This window comes from Nilaparvata lugens, chromosome 3 (genome assembly GCF_014356525.2).
Source record: "Nilaparvata lugens isolate BPH chromosome 3, ASM1435652v1, whole genome shotgun sequence".
NCBI classification, from domain to species: Eukaryota; Metazoa; Arthropoda; class Insecta; order Hemiptera; family Delphacidae; genus Nilaparvata; species Nilaparvata lugens.
This window is the reverse complement of record NC_052506.1, coordinates 13,574,664-13,601,291: the sequence shown is the minus strand read 5'-3', so window position 1 is coordinate 13,601,291 and position 26,628 is coordinate 13,574,664. Positions and strand designations below refer to the sequence as shown.

The 26,628-nt window shown below is 36.1% G+C and overlaps 1 protein-coding gene across 1 annotated transcript in view; it reads left to right on the top strand.

The window, feature by feature from the left end:
- LOC111052041 (pericentriolar material 1 protein) overlaps positions 1-21,045 on the top strand; it is a 51,628-nt gene extending 30,583 nt beyond the window's left edge. The window contains exons 13-20 of the mRNA XM_039422550.1: positions 314-542; positions 1,684-1,885; positions 2,914-3,054; positions 6,114-6,316; positions 10,907-11,042; positions 14,096-14,278; positions 19,500-19,688; positions 21,019-21,045. Coding sequence (XP_039278484.1) covers positions 314-542; positions 1,684-1,885; positions 2,914-3,054; positions 6,114-6,316; positions 10,907-11,042; positions 14,096-14,278; positions 19,500-19,688; positions 21,019-21,045 — 1,310 coding nt within the window. The remainder of the gene's footprint in view (positions 1-313; positions 543-1,683; positions 1,886-2,913; positions 3,055-6,113; positions 6,317-10,906; positions 11,043-14,095; positions 14,279-19,499; positions 19,689-21,018) is intronic.
- Positions 21,046-26,628: the final 5,583 nt, after the last annotated feature.

Genomic DNA, 26,628 nt, shown 5'->3' with positions numbered 1-26,628 from the left:
GGTCAAATTCTCTGCCTCTCTCATGTATGCTCAATGTAAGCCAGCGCCTGGACTATCGTGGAAGTATAATATGATGAATGCAGAAATTTTTGTAGGTTCTTGTAAAGTAAAAACCTTAGAATGAAAACCTAACCTCAAAAAATTTTGTTCGAAGTCTTTCGCTGATGACACACATATATGACGGCAAGTGTGTACACACATGCTCAACACAACTGCATGTCATTAGTGACCACCCTTGAAATCAATTACAAAACAATCCATAGTTATCGTGGAATTATAATATAATGATCAATGAATGTCGACATTTTTGCAGGTGCTTGTAAAAAAGTGAGAGCGGAGAAGGTGAGAGAGATAAGTGCAGCGCCGGTGGGTGGGGAAAGTTCGAGTATGATCAGGTCGTGGAACAGCCTCGACGAGAGCGGAAAGACCTCAAAGAGCAAGCGACACCTCAGGAACACTGTCTCAACAGAAGACCTGCCGCGAAACTCCAATTTCAAGCGAAAAGCTGATTGTAAGATCAATCCTATTCGCTCCGATAACAAGTAAGTTGATTGAATACTGAAAGTTTGTGGTATAGTAGTGCACTAAGATCTTGCTAAGCTCATACTTCTGTCCTAAGCCGTCTCAATAAAAATGTGTGGTGGGGAAAAAGTGTACTACGAGAAAAGCCTTGCGCAAAATGAGGCCTGCCAACAATATTGTGGAAGTATTAATATAACTTATAACTTGATATTCAATGATATTCCTTGGGAATAATACTTTAATGATATTTTTAATGCTTTCGATATTTTTGATTTATTGATATGTTTCTTGAGAATATAATATTATAACTTATAATGTTTTTTTAATGATCATATTTATGATGGTGGTGTTTTAGTGCAAAAGACTCACAGTTGGCAGCCTGTATTTTACCCTATAAATTCAGATTTGCGCATGCGTTGTAGGTTCTCAAAATGGCTGAATGACCTCTTCTCCTAGTGCACTTAGTATTCATGTCCTTTAGAAAAATGTGATTCAGACTGACTGGAAAGGCGTATCGAATGAACGCAAGCGGAGTCGTTTCCCATTTTAAGCTGGGGTTTCCTTTGTGCGTAAATGCCGTCGTCGACAACGACAGGGAGAGAATCTCAGATTGGGTAGATTTCAATTTGTCTACATAACCTAAAATATTATGTTTTAATGGGGCAGGTTGAGCTTATACTTTTAAATGGCAATATGTTGATATTATTAGAAATGTTAATTCTTTAATAATAAAGACAAATCATGAAAATTTATTTGATCAGCTGTTTTAGCACACTTGAAATTTGGACAATATGAATGTCAAAAATACAAGCCGTCGTCGACTGCGGAAAAATACTCATAAAGGAAAACGTACCTTGAATGCACGCACGACCTATTTTGGGCAGACTATACGAGTGAATAAAGACTAGTTTACTCTGCCGTGAGCTCTGTAGCGAGCGAAAATTCAAACCGTATAGATGAGGTCAAAGTAACTGTTAATCTTAACCTCAAAAACAATTTTTTCACATTTCATACCTTTGTGAGTATTATTGCTCAATTTAATTAATGTACGGTACCTATGATTTCTCTCAACAAAATTTGACTTTGTTTTACCATAGTAAAACCCGGAAGCAAATGTTCAATTATGTTGATTGTTTAATTATAATGTATTGTATATTACAGTAGCGAGCAGATGGATTCTCTAGAGGAAGCGTTCTACTCTGAAGTAGCAGCTCTCATATCTGTGAATGAGCGGCAGATCAATTATTTGCTACAACTGTTCAGAGATTTGAAGCACTTGAGTTCGGACTCTGACCGACAAGCTGCCCTGATAACCATTCACAACTTGGCCACCCGTGCTTGTTCCGCAGCCGCTTCCCAGCAGGTAACCTTGTCTTCAAATAATCATTTGTTTATTGAAATTACTCCAATAAATGTCATTAATAACATGATTTAAATCGGTAGATAATTGACCAAGAATAACTATTGTGACCTACTGTACAACATAAAATGACAATGACAGTAAATTAAATCAAATAAGAATTAAATTCCTCTCAAGTCTATAAGACATACTTCCGGTTGCACGTATATCTTGAATTCCACTGTGTTTATAAATCATAGAGAAAAGATAGCATACGAAAATAAACCATGGTATAATAGGTCGTTTATGTTTCAAATTTCAAGCCGTTTTTATAATCTCAAGCCGATTACTGTCGACTACTATCGATTATTAGTGTTTTGGCCGGGTGAGAGTGTAAGAACGGCACAATATGAGATACTACTAGCGTTTCATAGCTTCACGAAAAAGAACTACTTGAACTATCAGCCTGAGTTAACAGTGAAATTTGGAACGTAAACGCCCTATACCATGGGATATCTTCTTATGTTATATTTTCTGTATGATTAAATGCCACGAGAACCAATGATAGAAACGTATTTAATCAGGCTTAACTGAAACATGTCTAACTGAAATCTTGAAGAGCTGAAAATAGGCCTATAACCTTCCTCTGTAAATAAGGAATCTTTATGCAAAATTCAATTTAATCAGATCAGTAGCTTAGACGTGATGATGCGTACATGTATAAGCCCGTACATATGATGTGATCCCGTACAATTTATTTTATAATATAGCTTATTTCTATCAAATAATTATAATAATTCATTGTATTTCGGTATACGTATCTACTCGTTAGATAATTGACCAAAAATAATTATTGTGACTTATACTGTATAACATAAAATATACTCTGTGACAGTATATTTTGTATTGTGCATTTTTGTTCGCTGTTTCTATTTATTATTATAGCCAGTACTAGTTCCTTACTTATAGAAAAACTAAATTAATTATTTATGAAAATCACTACAAAGTGGTTTAATTTAATTGTTTTGTTCAATTATCATTATTATTGGTAGGGCGCATGTTGTCTGAAAGAGAGCCAACAACAAGAATCCATGGGACAAGAGGACTTCCAGGAATCTGCCGCCTACCAAGAAAGTCAGCCTCGAAATTTGGTAAACTGCAAGGAAACCACACCGATGCACAATCTCTCAAATGTAAGTCACTTCAATGAAATCTTCCAACTTGAATAATAATAAAAAAGATGATTCCAAATAATCCTAATAATAATTGTTAATCCTAAAAAAATTATTCTAAATAATGGGCAACTTTTCCTCCCTACATTTTTTTTTTTTTTTTGAGAGAGAAAAAAAACTGGAGTCCCATGATGCACTCAACATTTTCCCGTACCTACATTGATATTTTTATAACAATCATAATATTGTAATGTATTCATTTCTTCATCAAATCATTAATGCAATTGCCTGGCAGTCGAAGACTCCTTCAACGTGTAACACGCAATAAAACTTGACAATACTTTCGAATAATCATTTGCTGTATAACACTAGTAGTTCTGTGAACAGTAGACCTCACGCAGTTTTCTCATCCACAAGTATCTGATGTCACCTGTTCTAGTTGATTCAGTTAAATCAACTATGGTTGAATCACAATTCACAGTTGAATCATAATTTACTCTTAAAAACTGTTATTTGTTTTCTCCAAGATCCAAAACTCAATTTTGTTATCAGACACGGCCAGACATATGTGTAATGCATGCTATAAATAATGAATAATCCACTTGTCAGCTGATTGATTATGAATATTTCTACAGTCGGATTGATCCTATCTTCAAAGTAGATGATAATATATAAATAGTGATATCAGAGTATGAAGGAATTCCTTTTATTTTCATATTATCCTTAAAATGCAAAATTTCAAAAAACCTTGTGTTTACATCGACGTGCAGTTGAAAAAGGAATATTCCTGCCAAATATCATCGAATTCTATCAACGCGTTTTTGGCCGTAATCGCGTTACATACAGACAGACAAAAGCAAATCGAGTTGAAACATAGACCTCACTACGTTCGGTCAATAATCCAACTAATTCATTCCCTCGCTACAAAGCATAGCTAACGATTGCAAAGTTGAGTTTTGACTCAAATTTGATAGAGCTGTCTTTTGAAAGTTTGACGTTTTCAATATAAATAAAAAATAAAATAAAATTCGTATGGCTTTTGTTGGTGGGGAGTCCCTTGCGGGAAGGTCCCACCGCCTGAATATATAATTTAAGCCGTCAATGGGCCTTACGACTGTCATACTTCAGCCGGGACCGACAGTTTAACGTGCCCATCCGATAGCACGGGAGTGATCTCTTTAAAAAACTTTTGGCTCTCAGTGGGGTTTGAATCCGGGATCTCTATGCTGCTACGCAAGCACTTTATCCACTAGACCACGGATCACTCCTTTTTCAATATAAATCAGTTTTAAACAATATAAATCGTTTTCAATATAAATCAGTGTACTTCAATTGCAGTTGTGTCCATCCCATGTTATATTTCTGAATGGGTCCACTTCAAATCTACAAAGTATTTTCACTTGACAAACTGGACTTTACTCCATAGAGATAAATGAGTATTTATTATCTTGTTCCAGGGAGTGATCAAAGACCATAAATAATAGTTGAGATTAATAACTCATATGTTCCGTATATTTTTGTTATATTGATGGATGGAGTGATGAAGGCCTGCAAGGATAGAGAAAAAAGATTGACAGTGGGTCACTGGCGACTACAGAGAGTGAAAGTCTCAAAGCAGGCTTATGCAGGAGACCTTGTCCTGTTGGCTGCAAAGGAAGAGGATCTTCAGCATAACATAAACATCTGATCTGGAATGAGGAACTGGAAAAGAAGAAGATGGAGATAAGCATAGACAAAACTAAAGTGATGGCTGTGGCAACTGAACACAGAGAGATAGAGATTAAGTTGAGAAATAGAAGAATTGAACAGGTCACCAACTTCAAATATTTTGGAGCTAAAATACATCAAGAGGGCAGAATGGAGGAAGAAATAAATTCTAGAACTGCTTCTGGTGGTAGACTCTGCTATGCGCTATCAAGAGGGTTCCTTAATATGAAAGATGTCAGCCAGAAAGCGAAAATGGCAGTCTTCTGGTCCACATATGTTCCTACTTTGTTATACTCTTCTGAGACGTGGGCTTTGACAGAGAAGTAAGAGTAAGCCCAAGAAATGCGCTTCCTAAGAAGAGTGATTGGGAAGACAAGAAGAGACCGACTGAGAAATCAGGCTATAAACCTAGCTCCGCAGTGCAGGCTGGATGCTTGTCTGACTCTGACTAGGCGCTGAGACAGCAAATAATAGCAGCGTTGGTGGGAATGCGAGCGGCCGCAGTAAGCTCTTCCACTCAGCAATGGTCGGCGTAGTTCCGCCTAGCGGACAGACGGAAGATCAATCCAGTCGGTTATTGGATCTCCTCCAGCCAAGCAGCCGAGACAATAGAACAATGGAGTGGCGGTCTTATTCGCGTTCATCAGCAGTTTTCTTTCTCATTATTTTGATTTTTGTGTTACCTATAAACTCCAGTCACCAGTAAAAAGTTTCCAGAAACGTGGTGTACTACCATATTAATGACTTTTCATTATGATTTTTAATTATTTAAAAACATTGTTGACATTCTGAGCCTTCAGGCTAAACTTGGGGTCGCTGAGAACGAATCTGCAATCAGAATTTCTCTATCACGAAAAATAACGAAAAAACCCAGCTGTTGATCTTCCGGCAACCGTTAACAGTCATCCTGCAATGCGGCCGAAACACTTCCAAGCCAGACACCCATCTCAAAGGACAACAACGCCAAGCTGTGAGAAACCATCCTGCACTGCGGCGGTAGGTTAAGAGCGGTGGTCAACTCTAATCCAATTACACAGAGGATAGAGGGAGGGCAGCTTAGATGGCTGGGCCATGTAATAAGGATGGGCGAGGAGAGGCCCTCTGATACCAAAACTGATATGGGAAAGTAAGGCAGAGGGAAGAAGGCGAGCTGGAAAACCGAGGAAAAGATTGTCTGATGACCTCCCGAGAAATTTGGAGTCTAGGGGTGGTGATTGGAGAGTGATTGGCCGTTTAGCGCAGGATCGTGATAGATGGAAATCTCTCGTAAACTCTACACCGAAAGGTAGAAGAGGCTTCGATTAAGTAAAGTAACTAATATATTATTGCCTTTCTTATTCTGATCGGAACCTATTCACTCTTTAATCTTTCAGGGCTGCAGCAAGCTGGATTGGGAAATCCGTGGTGTGTCAGTTGCAATGTTGCCATTTCTCAAGGCTCACTTTGGAGGCATCTGCGGACCCAGTCTTCTGGAAGAGATACGCAACTTTGTTCTCCAGTTGATTCCACCACAGTTCAGGCAGGAACAATTAATTGCTTCTTTGGAAGGTGCGCTTCTGAAATTCCAAGGGTGCAGGTGAGCTATTTAATCACTATTCAAGATTTAGACTGAAACTAAGCGATTGTAGTGTATTCCATATTTTAACAATTTAATGTACTTGTATCATTTTAGCGCATAGTAACTGTATTTGTATGCGATAACTATGATACTGTAATAATATATCCAAAAGTTGACTACTCTATTGTATATATTCTTCTTCTTCTTCTTCTTCGATGGCGCTACAGCCCAAATCGAGCCCTGGCCTCCATCCATCACGATCTCTTGCCCTGATTCTCCAATTCCTGATGCGAAGAAGTTCTGCTGCATCCTTTGAGATGCCATCCACCCATCTCAGTCTTGGCTTTCCCACCGGTCTTTTGCCTCCTGGTTGTCCCAGATATATTTTTCTGGGAGACCAAGTGTCTGGCATCCGCTCCACATGCCCTGCCCATCTCAAGCGGCTCAGTCTGACATATACAGACAGGGGCGGCTCTTTATAGAGTGCAGCTAATTTATTGTTATTTATTATTCGCCATACACCCTCATGAAACACAGATCCGTATATTCTACGCAGCATTTTCCTTCCCCAGCGGTCTAGATTCGCTGCAGCTTCGGATGATAATATCCACACTTTACTTCCATACGTGACCACTGTGACTTTATTGTATATAAATATATTTATTTATTTTCTATGGATAGAATTACAAAACATTCAATCAATTTTTATTCCAATCAATACAAAACAATATGTATAAAAGAAATCAAAACACAAAAAAATCACAATCAAAAATAAATTTCCAATGACATACAAAGACAGGCTTCATGGCGGCGTGTGCTGAATAGAAAGAAAGGAGGAAAAAATACATAGCCAACTATGGTTTCCCATGTAATAGGCAGGTGAGGGTATAGAAGTAAGGAAAGAAGGGGAAAAGAGGATAAGAAGAAGGGAAGAATTGGAGAAGATAGTAGGAAAAAAGAGAAAAAAATGTGCAAAAATTTAAGCGAGTCCACTTTCAACAAATGTATCTAAAAGAATTGGCCTTGTAAACAGTATTTTGAGCAGAAATCTGGAGATTCATACATCGATATGGAAGAAAAAGTTATTGTATGTCCAGGTTTTATTTCTAGTTTAGTTTTTCTACTAATCTTAGAGTCTATGAGGAAGTGATCCGGAATAAGGTTTATTATTTTAGTGCCTATATAAATCAACTGTTTTCTTAAACATTCAATGTTAGTGTGATATGTGACATATCTATTTGCAGTGGGCCTTAAATGGTAATTATTTACAATTGAATTTAAACATATTGAATTTAATCATATAAATATGATGGGGAAAGAACAACAGGCATGATCCAAAACTATTCTGTTCCGAAATTTTGATAATGAATAACATGTCCGAAAAAATAGGTTATGTATTACTGTTAATATAATTGAATAAAGCGATCAAAAAGTATTAATAATTACTGAATCAAGATATCCTTGAAAGAATGGAGGAAGAAATAAATTCTAGAACTGCTTCTGGTGGTAGACTCTGCTATGCGCTATCAAGAGGGTTCCTTAATATGAAAGATGTCAGCCAGAAAGCGAAAATGGCAGTCTTCTGGTCCACATATGTTCCTACTTTGTTATACTCTTCTGAGACGTGGGCTTTGACAGAGAAGTAAGAGTAAGCCCAAGAAATGCGCTTCCTAAGAAGAGTGATTGGGAAGACAAGAAGAGACCGACTGAGAAATCAGGCTATAAACCTAGCTCCGCAGTGCAGGCTGGATGCTTGTCTGACTCTGACTAGGCGCTGAGACAGCAAATAATAGCAGCGTTGGTGGGAATGCGAGCGGCCGCAGTAAGCTCTTCCACTCAGCAATGGTCGGCGTAGTTCCGCCTAGCGGACAGACGGAAGATCAATCCAGTCGGTTATTTGATCCCTCCAGCCAAGCAGCCGAGACAATAGAACAATGGAGTGGCGGTCTTATTCGCGTTCATCAGCAGTTTTCTTTCTCATTATTTTGATTTTTGTGTTACCTATAAACTCCAGTCACCAGTAAAAGTTACCAGAAACGTGGTGTACTACCATATTAATGACTTTTCATTATGATTTTTAATTATTTAAAAACATTGTTGACATTCTGAGCCTTCAGGCTAAACTTGGGGTCGCTGAGAACGAATCTGCAATCAGAATTTCTCTATCACGAAAAATAACGAAAAAACCCAGCTGTTGATCTTCCGGCAACCGTTAACAGTCATCCTGCAATGCGGCCGAAACACTTCCAAGCCAGACACCCATCTCAAAGGACAACAACGCCAAGCTGTGAGAAACCATCCTGCACTGCGGCGGTAGGTTAAGAGCGGTGGTCAACTCTAATCCAATTACACAGAGGATAGAGGGAGGGCAGCTTAGATGGCTGGGCCATGTAATAAGGATGGGCGAGGAGAGGCCCTCTGATACCAAAACTGATATGGGAAAGTAAGGCAGAGGGAAGAAGGCGAGCTGGAAAACCGAGGAAAAGATTGTCTGATGACCTCCCGAGAAATTTGGAGTCTAGGGGTGGTGATTGGAGAGTGATTGGCCGTTTAGCGCAGGATCGTGATAGATGGAAATCTCTCGTAAACTCTACACCGAAAGGTAGAAGAGGCTTCGATTAAGTAAAGTAACTAATATATTATTGCCTTTCTTATTCTGATCGGAACCTATTCACTCTTTAATCTTTCAGGGCTGCAGCAAGCTGGATTGGGAAATCCGTGGTGTGTCAGTTGCAATGTTGCCATTTCTCAAGGCTCACTTTGGAGGCATCTGCGGACCCAGTCTTCTGGAAGAGATACGCAACTTTGTTCTCCAGTGATACCACCACAGTTCAGGCAGGAACAATTAATTGCTTCTTTGGAAGGCGCGCTTCTGAAATTCCAAGGGTGCAGGTGAGCTATTTAATCACTATTCAAGATTTAGACTGAAACTAAGCGATTGTAGTGTATTCCATATTTTAACAATTTAATGTACTTGTATCATTTTAGCGCATAGTAACTGTATTTGTATGCGATAACTATGATACTGTAATATATATCCAAAAGTTGACTACTCTATTGTATATATTCTTCTTCTTCTTCTTCTTCGATGGCGCTACAGCCCAAATCGAGCCCTGGCCTCCATCCATCACGATCTCTTGCCCTGATTCTCCAATTCCTGATGCGAAGAAGTTCTGCTGCATCCTTTGAGATGCCATCCACCCATCTCAGTCTTGGCTTTCCCACCGGTCTTTTGCCTCCTGGTTGTCCCAGATATATTTTTCTGGGAGACCAAGTGTCTGGCATCCGCTCCACATGCCCTGCCCATCTCAAGCGGCTCAGTCTGACATATACAGACAGGGGCGGCTCTTTATAGAGTGCAGCTAATTTATTGTTATTTATTATTCGCCATACACCCTCATGAAACACAGATCCGTATATTCTACGCAGCATTTTCCTTCCCCAGCGGTCTAGATTCGCTGCAGCTTCGGATGATAATATCCACACTTTACTTCCATACGTGACCACTGTGACTTTATTGTATATAAATATATTTATTTATTTTCTATGGATAGAATTACAAAACATTCAATCAATTTTTATTCCAATCAATACAAAACAATATGTATAAAAGAAATCAAAACACAAAAAAATCACAATCAAAAATAAATTTCCAATGACATACAAAGACAGGCTTCATGGCGGCGTGTGCTGAATAGAAAGAAAGGAGGAAAAATACATAGCCAACTATGGTTTCCCATGTAATAGGCAGGTGAGGGTATAGAAGTAAGGAAAGAAGGGGAAAAGAGGATAAGAAGAAGGGAAGAATTGGAGAAGATAGTAGGAAAAAAGAGAAAAAAATGTGCAAAAATTTTAAGCGAGTCCACTTTCAACAAATGTATCTAAAAGAAATGGCCTTGCAAACAGCTGTTTGAGCAGAAATCTCGAGATTCATACGTCGATATGGAAGAAAACGTTACTGTATGTCCAGGTTTTTATTTCTAGTTTAGTTTTTCTACTAATCTTAGAGTCTATGAGGAAGTGATCCGGAATAAGGTTTATTATTTTAGTGCCTATATAAATCAACTGTTTTCTTAAACATTCAATGTTAGTGTGATATGTGACATATCTATTTGCAGTGGGCCTTAAATGGTAATTATTTACAATTGAATTTAAACATATTGAATTTAATCATATAAATATGATGGGGAAAGAACAACAGGCATGATCCAAAACTATTCTGTTCCGAAATTTTGATAATGAATAACATGTCCGAAAAAATAGGTTATGTATTACTGTTAATATAATTGAATAAAGCGATCAAAAAGTATTAATAATTACTGAATCAAGATATCCTTGAAAGAATGGATGTAGAAATAAGATTGTTTTTATGAATGATTACTACTTAAACAATATATATACTTTTTTACTGAAGGCGATGCCTACATGAGTTCTAGGCTTGTGCGTGGATAAATAGGCGGATGATAATGAGAGATGAATGGACCTACAGTCTTTTAGGTGGGTTACGCACCACCTATATTTATTATTATCTGTATAATAATATTTATTATCATCTTTCAAAATTTAATAAATCAGCCTTTCAATAACAGAGTTTTGTCTTTTTTTCAGATTGAGAGATGTTTATGAAGAATTGTTGGGAACTGTGGCCGATGTACTTATAAATGATGTCACATTCCATAGGTTTGTTGCATCGATGAATAACAACAACAATAATACCAATCTCATCAACAATAACAATAATAATGTAAGTATTCACGTTTATACTGTTTCATAATTGAACTCTCATATTTATTACATTTTATTGTAATTTCCTGCTTCTATTTTTTTATATTATCTCTGCATATTTTGTATTGTATTTTTTTTTTTTTTTTTTTTTGCTAACGACGTGGTCAAGTAGAGTGGGCAATACTGTTCAAACTTCGCCACCTCAAAAAAATAAAGAAGTCATTCTATTCTATTCTATAATAAGCTCTTTCTATTCCTGAGAAAGAAGTTGAGGGGATTCCAAGTTTTTTCATGTAGTGTTAAAATTTGGCTTTACAATTCCTGAAATAACTTAATTATTTTTTACTATGGTAATAAATGAGTGTAATATTAAATAATTGTTTGATATTGAACAATAATTCTAATAATGTTCAAAATCTTAAGTTTCTTTTCACAGAAAAAATAACTTGCTTAACTTTTTTGCAGTTGTATGAATAGATAAAGAACACTACACCACTAAAAACGGAATAACAAACATTATTATGTAAAGCACTTCTATGCTATTCTTTAGTAATCATGGTGGACGAAAACAGTACATCAACTGACTTCACATTGATCAAAAAAATAATTTGCTTCGAGATGCTTCAAAAGCTTAATTTGCTTCGAGATGAGTTTAGCCTCTTTGTCTAAACATAATTCATAGAAAAGTTCAACTGTTTTTAGCCAAAAGTCAGTGCATATTTGCCGATGAACGTTTGAATCAATAAACTTTCATCTTGTGGTACAGTCTGTTTATTCAGATTTCTTTGTCATGACGGTTTCTATTCTTTGAAGCCTACATCTTATACGCAACTTAGTATGCCAATAAAAAATATTAATTTCTAATAAGTATTTCCATAAACATATCACAAGATATTGTGAGGTTATGTAGCTGATGATTGAATCATTTTTTTCTTCTTTTGATCACATACATTTCACAGATGTTATACTTTTGTTTTCGTAGGTTCAATTGGTGAACTAGCTGCTTAGACCAGTTCTAGAATAGACACGCCCCATACTGAAAGTCGATGAAGCCAACATCGACTGCCATATCGCTCCATCGTGACGTCAGCATCGTATAGAAAGCTTTCCTGTAGAGTTTGTTTACATTGTTTTCCATAGCAAATTGTATCTATTTTAGATGGAATAAATTATTAAAGAACTAAAATTATATAATCAAGAACTTAATATTATTGACCGAGCTCTGAGTGAGGTCTGAGATTCAAGTCGACGGTTTGGCATTTCTCTTAATGTTTAAATGTTTATATGTTGCGCATTTACGGCGAAACGCGGTGATAGATTTTCATGAAATTTGACAGGTATGTTCCTTTTTTGATTGCGCGTCGACGTATATACAAGGTTTTTGGATATTTTGCATTTCAAGGATAATATTAAAGGAAAAAGGAGCCTCCTTCATACGCCAATATTAGAGTAAAAATCTGGTGTGGCGCACTCACTCAACTTTCCTTGCCGTTATGAAAATTGATCACCTGACGCTAGTATACCCGCGCATCTCAAGTCTACTATTCAAAGATTTGAGCCAGCTGGTGACAGGGCAATAACGCTGGAGACACACGAGAGGTCTGCTATCTCTTCATAGTGAATCATTTAATAGAATCAACAGTTTGCAATAATTGGATAATCACATTTTCTCGAATTTCGAGCTTATTTTTAATTTTAGGTGAAAATGTTACTGAACATTAATTGTAGAGATTCTCATGCTCAATCTTTTCCACTCAAAGTTTTCTGTTTAAATTGTATCTGAAGCCTGATAATTGAGAATCTAAAATCAAAATTTGCATAGATGGGGCGGAGCTCCTGAAATTTTTATAGATATGGGACTTGTGGCAGTTGATAGAGCTGATCGATGACTATTCTAGGTATAACTTTAATCAAAATCGTTAGAGCCGTTTTCGAGAAAATCGCGAAAATCCCTGTTTTTGACATTTTCGCCATTTTAGCCGCCATCTTGAATTGCATTTGATCGAAATCGTTCGTGTCAAATCCTTATAGTGTAAGGACCTTAAAATTCCAAATTTCAAGTCATCCCGTTAATTGGGAGATGAGATATCGTGTACACAGACGCACATACACTCATACACACACACACATACAGACCAATACCCAAAAACCACTTTTTTGGACTCAGGGGAACTTGAAACGTATAGAAATTTAGAAATTGAGGTACCTTAATTTTTTCGGAAAGCAATACTTTCCTTACCTATGGTAATAGGGCAAGGAAAGTAAAAATCAGACTATAGAATTGTTCATCATAAATCAGCTGACAAGTGACTATACATATGTGTGGAGAAGCCAGTCTATTTTGTATTTCTATAAGGTGTATAGTTTCAATCAGGTACTTGTGAATGAGAATACTGCGTGAGGTTTACTGTTCACAGAACTACTAGTAGTAATTCTATAGTCTGATTTTTACTCTAATATTGGCGTATGAAGGAGGCTCCTTTTTCCTTTTTTATTATCCTTGAAATGCAAAATTTCCAAAAACCTTGTATATACGTCGACGCGCAATTAAAAAAGAATCATACCTGTCAAATTTCATGAAAATCTATTACCGCGTTTCGCCGTAAATGCGCAACATATAAACATTTGAACATTCAAACATTAAGAGAAATGCCAAACCGTCGACTTGAATCTTAGATCTCACTTCGCTCGGTCAACTAGTATAATGCTGACGTCACGATGCTTACGTCACGATGGGGCGATATGGCAGTAGATGTTGGCTTCATCGACTTTCGTATGAATATACAATGGGACGTGTCTATTCTATACTGGTTGATATAGAATAAAAATATAAATGTGAGGACCCTTTTTAAATCTATTTAGTCACGACATGTTTCGGCTATATCATGTCATTCATGTCAAGACTTATAATGATCAAGACTTGATAATGGCATTATATAGCCGAAACATGTGACTTGATAATTTTGAAAAGGGTACTCGGATTTATATTTTTATTTATATTCAAAAGTAGGCCTAAAGAAAAAAGACAAGTTGATACAGATGTGATTATAATTTTTGCTCTGCTCTCATCAGGAAAGCAATGGTGATATTCTACTAGAAGAAGGTGCTGAGGGTGATGTGAGAGAAGAGGAAGTGGAAGAGGAGGAAGAAGGAGCAGTTGGTGGGGTGGTGGAGGGGGAAGTGCCCCCCGCTCCAGCCCCCCTCGCTTCCGCCCCCTGTCTACCAGTGGCCAATCAAATGGTGAGATGCAGCAAGGTACTGTACCCGCGCACTGGCTTGCTATCTAGCACATTTTTTCTATTATTTTCAGTTATTGTTTCATTATTTTGATCTGCTGATTTGCTGAATATTATTATGTCGTGAGATTCACTTTTAACTGTCATGAATGGGAAGCCTTCATGTTATAAAACATTTGTGACAAAACTTGTGCCCGGTTGCAGAGTCGTTACATAAAATCAAACATAGCTATGTGAGACATAGTTTAAAATCACTGACATAAATGGTTGGTCGTTGCTCAGTCGTTTGCCAAAACCCATTTAGCTATATCTCGAATTAGCATCACACATATATATAGTCCAGTCAAATGGTCGTTTTTCAGGAAACAGCCCCGAAAGAATTTTCCTCGACTGTTCTTTCTGTATTTTGGAGCGCTGAATTTGAATCTGAAATTTGCTGACACGCCTGAGGGTGGCTTCACCCCCAAAACCCCTAAAATTTCGGACTTTTTTATAATTTTACTATTTAATCTCGAAAACTTCGAATTTTTGGAAAAAATCATTCTTTACAAAATTAATGATAATAAAATTTCCAATAAATTTAGTGTTCGCGCAGGATTCTACCATTTTTGGTTCCGGAGCTAAGAATTTTCAAAAAAGGGGTATTTTTTATGGGGTTTCCAAAATTATGCAAACCTACCACTTCTACCCTATGCAACTTGGATATTTTTCTAGTATAGAAAAAATCACACATCACATGAAAGAACAATTAATTCTGAACAGGATTCCTTAGGAATTTTCGAATTTCCTAACAAAAAAAAAATACATATTTCGGCTGGAATCATCTCACGAGGGTTATTTTCTATGAGAATCACCCGTTAGAAACATCTAATTTCAGTATTTCCTAGTGGGGAGGCACGTCATAAGGATACGTCAAGTATCAAAACTTTAAACACTTATAACTTTTGACAGGATGATCAGATCTCCTCGTACTACAGTTAATTCTTCTCAGCTCGTCAAGGCGGTTCAAAAGCATTTATCATAACTGACATTTGATGAAAAAAATAAAAAATTCCTCCTTTAGTGTATTTTAACCCATATTTAAATACACAGAAAAATTGCCAATTTCTATATCAAAAACTGTGTATCTCGGTAACCCGAAATGATAAAAAATGGTACTCGGTCTTGATTTGAAGAACAGAATCTCCTCTTTCATGTGAGGTGAATGAATTCTGTAAAAATATAATCGTGAAGTAAGATATGTTTGTTTCAAATAACCAAGAAATCTGCGATATTTCCTTATTTTCACAGTCTCGACAGTTTTTCGATAATAAATAGTCATGCAAGATGGATTTAAGGCAACGTAGCTTGAAGAGCATGTAATTTTATTTCATTTGAGACCAATCTTAAGTTTCTATCATGTATCTTACTCGTTTTAGAGACTCTTGAATAACAGTAAAATCGCAGAAAAAATGAGAAAATAGAAATAATCATTTTTTTAATTGGCTGTAAGTTTTGAACGGTATAGAAATCAGAAAGACTATCAATTCATGGGAGCGAAAAGAGGAGAAAATTCTCTACAACCTTGACTACTTTTTGAATTTTTTTTTATCTGAAGTGTTTCACAAGATACGCAACTTTGAATATGCGTGAAAATGTTTAACATATCACAAATTTCTCGCATATTCAAAGTTGGAGGAGGGCTGAACGAGGGATCCATGCAACACTGAATGCCAAAACTTTTAAAAATTGTCATTCCAAATTACTAACAACAGGGAGTGTCGCAGATGCAAGACGATCAGGGAGACCATCAACGTCAAGGATAGCAAAGAATGTTGACAGAGTTCGTGAAATTTTCATGAAGAACCCTAAGAAATCACTGCATCAAGGATCTCATGGCTTCCATGGTTTAAAACTGAGATCTTTCATAAGAATCGTTGCAACAGAGTAACATGAAAGACCACTTTCACGAGATCCTTGATGTAGTGATTTCTTAGGGCTCCACGTGAACATTTCACGAACTCTGTCAACATTCTCTGCTGTCCTTGACGTTGATGGTCTTCCTGATCGTCTTGCATCTGCGACACTCCCTGTTGTTAGTAATTTTGAATGGCAATTTTTAACAGTTTTTGCATCCAGTGTTGCATGGATACCTCGTTCAGCCCTCCACCATCTTTGTACTCGCACCACAGATCCCCAGACCGCATAACGAGCTTCTATTTTGGCTCGTGCTTCCACAGTCAAGAGAGGGAGAATTTCTAATCTGAAACAAATGAAAAAAATGTAGTTCTAACCAAATTGGTTCATAAATAAAGGAATTATAGCTGTATAAAAATAGGGAGTGACTAATCAGACACCTGTAGTCTGTTGTGGGGCCCGAGAGACGATGTAAACAAACATGTGATAGTGAATGTTGTATCAGCAAGACCGATCACAGTAGCCCCCTAACATTTTTGTCATAGACGTAACTGTATAAATCGCAGTTAGTGATTCTGTGTTAATGAAAGCATTGCAAACTTGTAAATACGAGTCCAAAATTTAACAACTTACTGATATGCGTCATCACTTTTTTACACACTCAAGACAAAATGTTATGTCCATATCGCTCGTATTACATTGAGCCATAATTGGCGGCCGTGTGTAGAGCAAGTTCAGACACCAGGAATCAGACACCAGGCTGGACTGGCGACCCGAATGAGACCTGACGGCCTCCAAAATCAGGTGGCGGAATCTGGCGACCGTAGTGTCGCAATGAGCACAAAGCACAACAAGAACTTATGTCCCATGCGACTCGCTCGGACACTTGGTGCCTCACTAGAGGCTGAGACTGGTGGTTATCTATATATAAAAAAGCGAAATGGCACTCATTCACTCGCAGAACTGAAAATCTACGGACCAAAAACGTTCAAATTTGGTAGGTATGTTCAGTTGGCCCTTTAGAGGCGCACTAATAACAGATTTGGAAAAATTTCCAAAGATACGCCCAAAATCTGCGTTACTTCAGCGTTTCTTAGCGTGTTCTCAGCTTTATCGAGAACAGATGAACAGAAAATGTTCAAATTTAGTACAGAAGCTCAGCTAGGGTGTAATAATGTTGTGTTAGAAGGAATTTGAAATAACGTCAAAGATACGCCTAAAATTAGCGTTTTTCCAGCGTTTTTCTGCTTTTTCTCAGATTTATCGAGAACAAATGAACAGAAATTGTTCAAATTTAGTATTATTTATTTCGTATTTAAAAATACGCCCAAAATTAGCGGTTTTTTGCGTTTTCTCAGTTCTTTCATCAAGTAATAGACAGAAAATGTTCAAATTTGGTACAGAGGTTAAGCTAGGATCCAACAATTTTGTGATGAGGTGACTTTAATATTTCATCAAAGATACACCCAAAATCAGCGTTTTCTCAGCTTTTCTGCGTTTTCTCAGTACTTTGGCTTTCTGATGGAATGAAGCATGCTCAAATGAAAAATGCAGGCGAGCGAAGCGAGCTCGCTAATCTCATTTTTGGACGATTCAGTCGGGGGTCCAGGGGGCGGAGCCCCCTGGCTAGACGGATATGGCGAGTGAAGCGAGCCTGACGTCTAATATGTAATATGCGTCTCAAACCTCATTCCAGTTAAATCCAGCATGAAATGTGATCAATTACAACACAAAATATACGGAATCATAAATATAAGACAGCATATTTCATTAATGTAAAAATAATCTCCATTGATTATCATCAATTTTTCTTACTTTGCCTTCGTATTTTGCGCATGAGCAGTACTGTATGTAGGCATGACATGGAACACAATATTGTATCATATGAAGTAATTATAAACGAGATTATTGTACAGGGGAAATATACGGCTCTTACCACTACCTCCTTAAACAAAGCCACAGTGCATTCTGGTGACGTCAGCACAGGTAGGGCTCCTACACCAATACAAATTTGTTGATTTCAGCTGATCTATATCAGCTAGTGTTTTTATTGATGTAGGAGCCCTACCTTTGCTGACGTTACCATCAACTACGTGTCAGGCACTATGGCTTTGTTTACGGAGGTAGTGCTCTTACTCATAATAAAACTTATATGCGTTGGAATACAATAGCCTGAAGAAGGTTGGTTTTTCTAATGCTGTTCTAATGAAATACATAAGTTTCATTAGTTAATAAATTAATAAGTTGTCTAATATAGCTCAAAAAAATAGAATATCAAGTTTTGAATAAATAATAGCATTCACGCGTTGAAAACAATGAATTTCAAAGAAGATAATTATGAAAGGTTTTTATTATATAGTTCGTGCAAACCTTAGTTTTCATCACGGGGCTTTATGTCCTTGTTATGTCTTACAAGAATAGGAACGCATTGCTGCGTTGTATTTCTGTCAATTCTATCTTTTCGCTCATTCTCTCACACAATTAGCATACATGCTTTCTTGCTTCTGTGAAATCTGGCAGCATGTACTCTGTAAACGCACAATGCACAATCAAAACTTGTTGAAACTGTGGGAGTTTTACATTCATTTAAACTGTCTTCTACTTCTTCCTCAAATTTTATTCTTCTTTCAAGGGAGAATTGGATTATGATACTGTCGAGAGTATTTGAAAGCGCTGCTTGAGTTTTTGTGCATAATATTATTCCTCCTTCTCACCAAATCATGTCTTCTTTAAATAGCCTGTACAGTTTAGCCTATTCTTCACTATAATCAAAAGTGTACTATACAGAGTGTTTCAGAAGTAGTGTCGAACATTTTAGGGTATTGTTCCTGGATGATAGGAGACTATATTTATTTTTTAAAGTTGAGTCTTTATAGCATAAATATCCATGCCAAATTTCAGATCAATTCAACATTTCGTTCTTGAGATAAAAATATTCCCAAGTGAAAAAACAAAATGGCACCTATAAGGATAACCGCTGAGTTTTGGACACTTCAAATACATTTGTAGTCTCCTATCATCCAGGAACAATACCCTAAAATGTTGAATGAAAAAGACTAAGAAATTGTCAAGAACCACAGATCTGTGGTTTTTGACAATTTCTTAGTCTTTTTCATTCAATATGAATAATTACCACAATATCAACTTCTCAACTACACAAAAAACCCTAAAATGTCCTACTACTTCTGAAACACCCTGTATATATAATTGTCATATTCGATTTCATTCTTGAACTGTATTGTACTTATAGTTTTTCTAAATCGGAAACAGTTTTGCACTGTCAAATCCTGTTGTTTCGAAACCTGTATGTATGCTTGTAAATTAATAGTAAAATGTGGTTATAGAGCGATGCAGTGGCCGAAGCTGACTTGGCGGAGGCAGACCAGTCTCGCCTGCCCACTGGGTCGGGAGGTGGTGGGGGAGGCAGGTCGTGTTCGGCCGCTCGACTCAATGCAAACAGCGAATCCGAAGCAACCGCTCCCGTTCAAGACAGAGTAAGATTCTTTTTCAAACTAACCTATCAAAATGAGATAGTCTTACAAATATTGGAATTGTTATATTATTTAATAGACCTATATTTATTCATTTATATAATAAGTACATTATCAAAATGATAGGGAGAGGAAAAATAAGGTAACCTTGTGCTATTCCTCTCCCAAATTTAGATGAGGTTACACATAGTCCGGAATAGGTTAAGTCTTGTAGTTCTTCAATTCACAAAAATTTCAGTCCTCAAGTATTTTCACAAAGTAGATTTTCAAATTTAGATGCTTCAAAACTAAACATAGAAGAAATATTTCACATTATTATAACTAAAATAGGAAATATTCACTTATTAAAAATACAATTTTGAAGAATTACCGAAAAACAAACTTATTTCTTACTTATTATTATTTAATAGTTTTTCTTGTTTTTATCGATTTTTCTTATAATATTCATATTCTATTAGAATTCAATTATAAATTAGAAATAAATGAGTGCAATTTTATTTATTCCCCAATCTCTTGATAATTGCATTATATAGCCTAAACATGTCGTGATTGAAAATTTTTAAAAGGGTCCTTAGATTTCGAATTTTTATTTATATTCAAGAGTAGCCCTAAAGATAAAAAGACAATTTGATGTTGAATCAACTCAACATAAGTCTATAAGAATTTTATGTACCTACATCTACTATGTATAGATGGATTTGATTTTCCTCCTGGATTTGAATCTGAAAGTACCAGGGATCGTTACAATGAATCTCACTTTAAGAGCATAAGAACATATGTAGATGTAGAACATATGTATATATGTAGATGAAAATTATGAGTGGCTTGATCACTTTACTTTACTTTTCTTTTTACCACCTATATCATTGAGATCAGGGGCACGTCAGGTAAGGTAGGAGGGTGAGGTCAGGGTATCAGCGGAAGATCCGCTGAGTGCTTAGCTCCATGAATTCTTGTACTGAATACAGAGGGTTCTCAGTCAGATACATTTGAGAGCCTTTTGAACCACTGAATAATCTTTTAAGATCATGTTTGAATCTCTGTATTTAGAGTTTTTCTAAGGGATTACTTCAATAGTCAAGGTCTCAAAAGTTAATCCCTAGAGCATTTTACCACAGCAGCAAGACGCTACTATGCATAGCGATAACATTCAGCCAACCAGCCTACAAGCTGTAATTTTATAATTATTAGGAATACAGCAGTTAGGCATGCACAGTTGGCTTCCTTTAACTTGCGCTCGCCACCGCACCGAAAAACTAAGGATCAACTCATGAAACCACATCCATACATGTTGTTCGTGAGAGAATAAGATCGAATTTCAAACAATGATATAGATGAATATTTATGACATGACCCTCTGATTGTCTTGCAGAAAAGAGATGCGATCTTGTTTTTGTGATTCTCAAGTTGTCAGATCACTTGATAGTTGAAAATGTACCTTAAATTCTGAAATCATATTTATAAAAACAATAGCTTTCGATCTATGAAAAAACAGATTTGTATGATTTGGTTGTAATTTAGATTTATTATTAAAAATAATATAAAAATATGAAGTACCCTCTTATTCAAAGCATTAAATAAAAGTGTTTCAAATGTTTTAAATAAAAGGGTACTTTATGTTTTTATATTGTTTTAAATAATTTTAATAAAGTAGGCCATACAAGTGAAATGATTTTAGATTTATTGCTTATTGCTATTTAATTAAGAGTATTTTATTTTCTTACAGAGGGATTTTCTGATGGATGGAATTGACCATCACCTATCCTTAGCTCACCAACGTGCAGAGGTTAGTATAACGAATAGAATAGAATTAAATGTTTGATTAGAATCCAAAATTAATCCTCTACCATTAAGATTCCTACAAAATTAATGACAGCCTGTTATTAGGTCAATTTCGATATTGCTTAGCGATCCAATAATGTACGTATTCAATTCTCTCTTTCCGGTTGCTTTTTCTAATTATTTAATTGGATAAAAAAATAAATGAAAAAAATACGATGGTGTGTTCTAAAGGCGGTTTTAGCACGAGGCTGAGCAGTGTGCTTACGCAATGGTTTTCAAATAAGACTGTCATACGGTAATTAATTATCATTCAGTCAAAAAAATTCAACTAATATCTTATCAATTTGGTTATAATATGAATAGTTCTTTGATGTTCCTATTTGATTGACTTGTTCAAATCCTGATCAAATAATGAGGCTTCGATAACGTCTTGTGGGTTTACATGTGAATTATGTCAATTTTGTTGTCCAAAAACATATTCTTAGAGCTGCCTTGGGTAAGCCTTGGCTGCATCCCAGTGCCGAGCTTTTCCAAGAAATGTGCGTTCTCACTCTAAAACAGCTTCATGTTAAGATTTCAATTCTATTCATAAATAGGAATTCAGAATCATTTATCATCCACCCAAACCCATACAATATTCGAAGCGCAAGAGTGGAATGTCCCCGAACTGATCTATCCATTTGCAGAAAACAATATATTTATGTATAATTGTGAAAGAATTTTTAACAGTATTCCACAAAATTTCATCACATCCAGGCCGGTTGGGCGTGTTAAAAAATGTATAGAAAATTGGATCCATACCGATTTAAACTCTGTCATGTCTCTTATCAACTGAAGTCTATACCTTGGCTTTTCCTATTCCCATTAGCTACTTCTTCATGTTTTTATATTAAATCTCCTTCAGCATATCTTCATAATTTGTCTCCTTTCTTACTACCACATTATTATAATGGATATTAAAGTTTTTACATTGTTATACTGTGAAAATCTTTTAGTTATCTTTGATGTAAGAATCTTTTATGTTTCATATTAATTTATTAAAAAAATCATCACTCGGCCTCTGCGCTCAGGGTTTCCTTATATAATATATAATTTACTTATTATACTACCTACTGTATATCTCACTATTGTGTTATGTATTTTATACTTCAAGTTTCAACTTTGTAACTATCATTAAGGATAAATAAATTTGATTTGAATTAGAATTTGCCATTTAATAATTCTATTTATATAATAGAATCAATAAAGTTTATTTTATAGATTAAAATTCAAATAAACTATTCTTAATAATTGTATTCCCCCACTAAAGTTTTTCTTAATTATTTGATGTGAGTGTCCTGCAAACTTCTTTTAGCTATCCTGCATACAATGGTTCTAATTCCACTTCCAATATTCATGATTTAGCCTACTAAGAATAGAATATGAACATTTCAGTCACTAGAAGGTAATTCACTTCCTTGCTAATTCATTATTGCTCTTCTATCACGGTTTAATTAAAAAAAGTACTCATGCATCATGAATTAATCGGTTTTATTTGTATGGCCTGTTCAGGTGCTCACTCGACAATGCTATTCAATCCGTTTATACGAGCATGATTTTCTTCGAATAGAATAGAATTGAATTAAATACGTCCAATCGAATGCAAGGTTGACCTATTCAAGACTTCTGATTGATTTATGTTATTCAATATTTATTCTCTAGCCAGTTGCATACACCAACAAACATCAATTATTTATTTATTTATCATTTACAATCAAGGACAAAGAAACAGACTACAGTCCAAAACTTCTTTTCATCCCAATTTCATAAAATAAATTGTCCAAATAAAGGTTATGTGCGACTTTCCAATTCTTTACTAATTTCCACATTGAAACAGAACAAAAACACAAACACTCGAAACAATTAATTTTGAATTTAGAAAGATTAAAATAAATATTATTCAATTCTGTGATCTGTGTTGAGAATCTTAATAATTGTTGATGGAACTTTGATCAACGTTTATCTACCGGATCAACTTACTCTATTGTTATTTTGAATGTAATAGGCTGGTAATATATTTGAAAATACTTGTGAGCCATGAAGTAATTCTATTTAGAAAAAAATAGCTTGTTTAGGGCCCTCCCCTATTACACATTCTGATATTATAAGATCATCTCCAAAGTATATTGTCAAATCTTTTAAGCGAGCATTCTGTATTTATATATCTGGTTATTTTTATATCTGTTTATTTATGTTTAACGAATCTCTAAAACGGCTCTGACGATTTTCACGAAATTTGGAACATAGTAGGTTTATGATATAAAGATTCGATTGCACTAGGTCTCATCCTTGAGAAAACTCGCTGAACGACATTGAAAGGATAATTCATCCTTGGCTGAAACAGCTGTGGATTTTGAAAAAAGTGAGTAGGCTATGTGAAAAATCAAAATATCGCATCCCCGAAATTTATAAGATACGTATAGCCAGCTGTGAAATATAAACACGATCATTTTAGAGAATTGTGTTCTGTTTATCAATAAATAAAAATAACGAGCGAAGCTCGGTGCCCCGATATTAGTGTAATAAATGTAACGCGGGTTTAATATGACTGATTCATGGGGTCCAGACCCATATAACGTTATTACTTAATTCATAGTATTGATTGCATGATGTATGTGCAGTATCGAAGATAGAATAGAATGGCCAGGATAGCCGAACTGACTGAGGCCGGCCGCAAAGTAGACCCACGCTAATCCACGAAAAGCAACCCACGCCGTGGGATGTTTCGTAAACCATTGCTATAGAATCATTCATAATCAATCAGCTGACAATTGGATTATTAATTGCATGTATTACACAGATGTTTAGAGAAGCCTAGAAATGGTTTGCAAAACATCCCACGGCGTGGGTTGCTTTTCGTGGATTATCGTGGGTCTACTTTGCGGCGGGCCTAAGGCGTTGCACCCGTCATTCTGCTACCTACCTGGTAGTGGGTTTGAATCCCGCTGTAGGCAAGGACGTTTGATCATATCATAAAATCACCTACGTACTTCCCATTGCCCACACATAAGCTAAAAGTTCATGTGGACATTATTTGTAATAAAAAATCACTTTTTGTATGAAGTGGCGAAGTTTGGACAGTAATATCCACTCTTACCCCTCATTCACGAGCCTCTGAAGAATCAGTGGAAGAGCTCTGGCAGCTTTTAGACGCTAAGACAAGAGTGAGACAAAGATTAAGCTTCCAGAATAGGCAAGAGATCGCCATGAATACCAGTCAACAACTTCCAAATCAAATCGTAGCAAGCAAGGGCAAAATAACATGATCACTGCTGAGTTGATAACTGACATCTGAAATACCGATTATGATCGAACAGAGTCGAAGTTCGACTGTAAGGCCCACCGCAAAGTACACCCACGCAATCCACGATCCACGCGTATCCACGTTCAAGGTCAAGCGAACCCACACGCTCGGCTGGGTCTGTCACCGCAAAGTCAACCCACGTTCCACGCTACTTCGACAAAAGCCGAGTATAGCCGAAAAAACCCGACCAGAAGCCGACAGAATATAGTTTGTATAAAATTAGTTGATCCATCTCTGAAATAGACTGATGAACAAAGCAGCTGATTGCCTTTAGAAAGACTTGAACCAGACTGAATGAATGAATGAATAATTTATTTGCCAAAAAATACAACAAACTTTACAAAAAATAAATAAGTATATGCTACTGCACTTGACTAAAATACATAAATGTTAATTTATTTAATTTTCAATTATATATTTCTAATGGCATTGCTAGCATAGAAAATTAGTCAAACTTAGACTGACTAGACAAAGCAAGCAAAATAGTTGACGGCGCATACGCTAGTTGTAGACATGCGCAGTAAAACGAACGAGTAACCCATGTTCCACGGAACCTGTGAACGAATCACAAACCGATCCACGCGTGGGTATTTATTCCGTGGAATGTTCTGGGCTGGGTGCAGTTTGCGGCGCGCCATTGCTAGCAATGCTTTTACAAAACTTCCCACGGCGTGGGTTGGAGTGGCATGGATTAGCGTGGGTCTACTTTGCGGCGGGCCTAACCCCCGCTGAAGTATCTCTATATAAGTAGTAGCAATAATTACTATTCTACAGGGTAGTTGGAATACTCTGATTATTGTATGTGTGCATCTTACAAAATTTCGCTGCAATTATTATTCTAGAGTAGTTGCAATACTTTGATCATTTAATGTACGCATGTTGCAGATTGAAAGAGGTTTGGATCAGGTTCCTGTACAGTTGAATGGCAACCAATCGGTCGGACTCGAAGGGATAGACGCACCAGCTGAGCATCCACTCTCCTTCTGTTCCAACACTAATTCAGGTACCCCAAAACTAAGCATTTAATTTTTCTTTGAGAAAAATCAGTGGACATGCTTAAATGTTCTTCATTTCTTCATGATGATTATTACTATACATAGAACTGATGATTTATATTCTAAATAAGTTGAAGATAATATAAACAGTGAAGCAATATAAACATTAAATATAAACATTACAAATATAAACATTAGTGTTTATATTCTAAATAAGTTGAAGATAATATAAACAGTGAAGCAATATAAACATTAATATATAAACATTAAATATAAACACAAAATATAAACATTAATATAAACATTGGCCAAGCAGACCAGGAACGTGTCAGGCAGAAAAGCATTTCCTGTCTAATTAAAATGAGCGTATTCACATAAGTATAAGCAACATACTACAAAACGGACCGGAGAAGGTTGGTTAGTAATATCGAAGAAGAAACTTTGTCGGTTATCAGTAGATGTTCGACTTTTATGGAGCGTTTTCGGAAATTTTTGACATAGTATAAGCTATTTTTCGTCATCCGTCAACCGGTAATCGGTTTTCTTGGGACAGCCCCGATGGTCAAAGGTTTTCCTGCCGTCCCGATTTACTCAAAGTCATAATTCCCTGAGATATTTAGAAGATTGTTACGTTCTAAACAACTTTCAACTTTCTACTAATATTCAATGCTTGAACAACTCTTGTGAAAATATCATTGATCGATTATATGATCAATGAATCTGCCAATTCAAAACCAAATTAAGTTTGTTATTCGGTAATTCTTCAAAATTATATTTTTAATATGTGAATATTTCCTATTCTAGTTATAATAAATTGAAATTTTCTTCTATGTTTAGTTTTGAAGCATCTAAATTTGAAAAT